This window comes from Amphimedon queenslandica, unplaced genomic scaffold, assembly GCF_000090795.2.
Source record: "Amphimedon queenslandica unplaced genomic scaffold, v1.1 AMPQUscaffold_13520, whole genome shotgun sequence".
Lineage (NCBI taxonomy): Eukaryota > Metazoa > Porifera > Demospongiae > Haplosclerida > Niphatidae > Amphimedon > Amphimedon queenslandica.
In genome coordinates, this window is record NW_003546244.1 from 866,511 (window position 1) to 868,810 (window position 2,300).

The 2,300-nt window shown below is 35.1% G+C and overlaps 1 protein-coding gene across 1 annotated transcript in view; it reads right to left on the reverse strand.

Annotated features, from left to right (window-relative positions):
- Positions 1-1,587, reverse strand: part of LOC100641070 (receptor-type tyrosine-protein phosphatase F-like) — a 2,756-nt gene extending 1,169 nt beyond the window's left edge. The window contains exons 1-9 of the mRNA XM_019994709.1: positions 1,584-1,587; positions 1,354-1,462; positions 1,227-1,297; positions 913-1,166; positions 715-802; positions 585-658; positions 492-528; positions 228-448; positions 6-174 (exon numbers count right to left, since the gene is read on the reverse strand). Of these exons, the coding sequence (XP_019850268.1) occupies positions 6-174; positions 228-448; positions 492-528; positions 585-658; positions 715-802; positions 913-1,166; positions 1,227-1,297; positions 1,354-1,462; positions 1,584-1,587 (1,027 nt within the window). The remainder of the gene's footprint in view (positions 1-5; positions 175-227; positions 449-491; positions 529-584; positions 659-714; positions 803-912; positions 1,167-1,226; positions 1,298-1,353; positions 1,463-1,583) is intronic.
- Between the last annotated feature and the right edge of the window lie 713 nt (positions 1,588-2,300).

Below are 2,300 nucleotides of genomic sequence, written 5' to 3' on the forward strand. Positions count from 1 at the left end.
AGTACGACCCACACCAGCACTACAGTGGACCAGTATAGGGCCCTTAGCAGAGGAACTCATGACACGTTTATGAAGTGTCATGAGAGGTGTGGCATACTCAGGTACTCCATGATCAGGCCAAGTTGTTAAGTGATACTGAGTGAGAGCATGAACCTCACCAGAGCCATCCTGTAACTAATGTAATGAATTTAATGCAATATGAATGTAACTTTTGCTTGTAAGCCTACTGTGACTGAGATATTCCTAATAACATAATCAGGCATTACATAATCCTCTAGTAGAGTGACAGAAAATGGACCAAACTGTTCAATCTCATTTAAACATTGAGGCCAGTACTGCTCACACTTAGTCTTTGAGTCCTCAACAAGATTAGTCAACATCACAACAGATGCTGGCTTCTCTTGCCAAATGAGACACCAAAAGTCAACAAGTGTCTTCTTCATTGGACCTAATATTAAAGTGTGAACATTTTCAATGTACATTCCATTAACCTTGTGCAGCAATGAACTTTCTAGCTTTACTATAACCCTATTTTAAACAAGAGAGACTAATTTGTTATTTCATTTCAAACAAAATATGTTTACATGAATGTAGCTTGCATTGATGTATTCATGTTGTGCTACACCCGGAAGCTTGAGTGTGATTATGTTATCATCATCTAAGCAGGAAAAACATTCACCATCTATATACTGTGTCTCAAACAAACCGACTCACAAGGGACAATGTTTCTGAAACGATTCAAAGGTTTATTCATTCCATTTAAGCCAACACTGCACTGTTTATCATTCCCTGAGTACAAGTCCTACACAAACACAAAGTATACAATAACAACAACATCTAAACACTCTATCATAATGTTAGTCTTTCAGTGTCTACTTTGCTCTTATTTGTCCTACTTCTTGTACTAATTACCTTAAATTGTTCAGAAAAGTAAGCATTACTGTCACTATGACAGCATGCTACATGATTCCCTAGATCATTCAATGATATTGGAAGTGTTTGTGGTATTTTAGGATCAAATCCTCCATATGGTGTTGGTTTAACAGGAGGAGCATGTAAATCAGTTATTGCATCATAGGTTGCTTCACAAATTTGAGCAGTTGTTGAATCATTGTTGTAACTCTTTAGTTCTGCAGTAGAGTGTTTCATTGACACAGTAGTATTACCTAATAAAGATGATAACATGAAGATTATTGAGAATAAAACACTTAATGAACATGACTGACTCCATTTTACAGGATTTAAATGTTTCTTAGCTTTGAAACAAAAGTTGCATTGTCTCAAGTATCCCTTGCATCTGCAAAAGGAGGCCATTAGCCCGTAACATATGATAGTTATGAAAAAATATTTTACCTCAGTAGATATATAATAATAATCACTGTAGTAACTGCAATCATTAATAGTATCAGTAACACTATTGCTGCTATTGCTCCTGATGACAATCCTTCATCTTCAATAGGATCTAAAATAGATATCAATTATACTTCTTAATTGAAATAACTCACAATCTAGTTTTATAATTATTTCAGTACTATTAACTGAAGGAAGATCTATATATGAGTACACACTGATGGTATAGGTACTCATTGGTGAGAGATTTGTTAATACAATTTCATCTTCACTGGTAGATACTACATTCCTGGTTCCACCTCCAGTAGTATACTCAATCACATATCCATTAGTCTCTGTTGAATTGGTCCAGTTCACTTTGATACTATTAGTATTTATTACAAACCCTGTCACATTATTTGGAGGATCATTAGGAGCTAGAAAAGAGACAAACGTATCTACTATTGATTAAAGTATAATCATACCATGTAATATCACAGATTGACTGTAGTTGACACCTCCAATCATTGCTATACAGGTAACATTAACTGACACTCCCAGTGGATCAGGATATACCAGTAGTGTGTTGTTGTATGTCAGGACATCAATTGATGTATACATTGAGCTACTCTTCATCACTTCATTCACTAACCAGTAAACATCAGTTGAAGGATTTATATCAGTAGTTGTGAGACAATCAATACGATATTGAGTGTTACTGAGTTGTGTAATGGATGAGACTAGTGTCCAATCGATTGAATAAATAACTAGACATACATCAACAATGTTACAAGTATATTAAAAGGTGCAGTAGAGATTAATACCTGTTGATAAAGTCTGTACACTGATTGTACTACTAGCAGGTCCCAGTAATTGTTGATATGCTCTGACTGTGATGCTATAAGTTGTTTCTATCCTCAGTCCATTCAGTGTAATTGTATTATTACTACTTCCCTCCACCTGTACTGTCT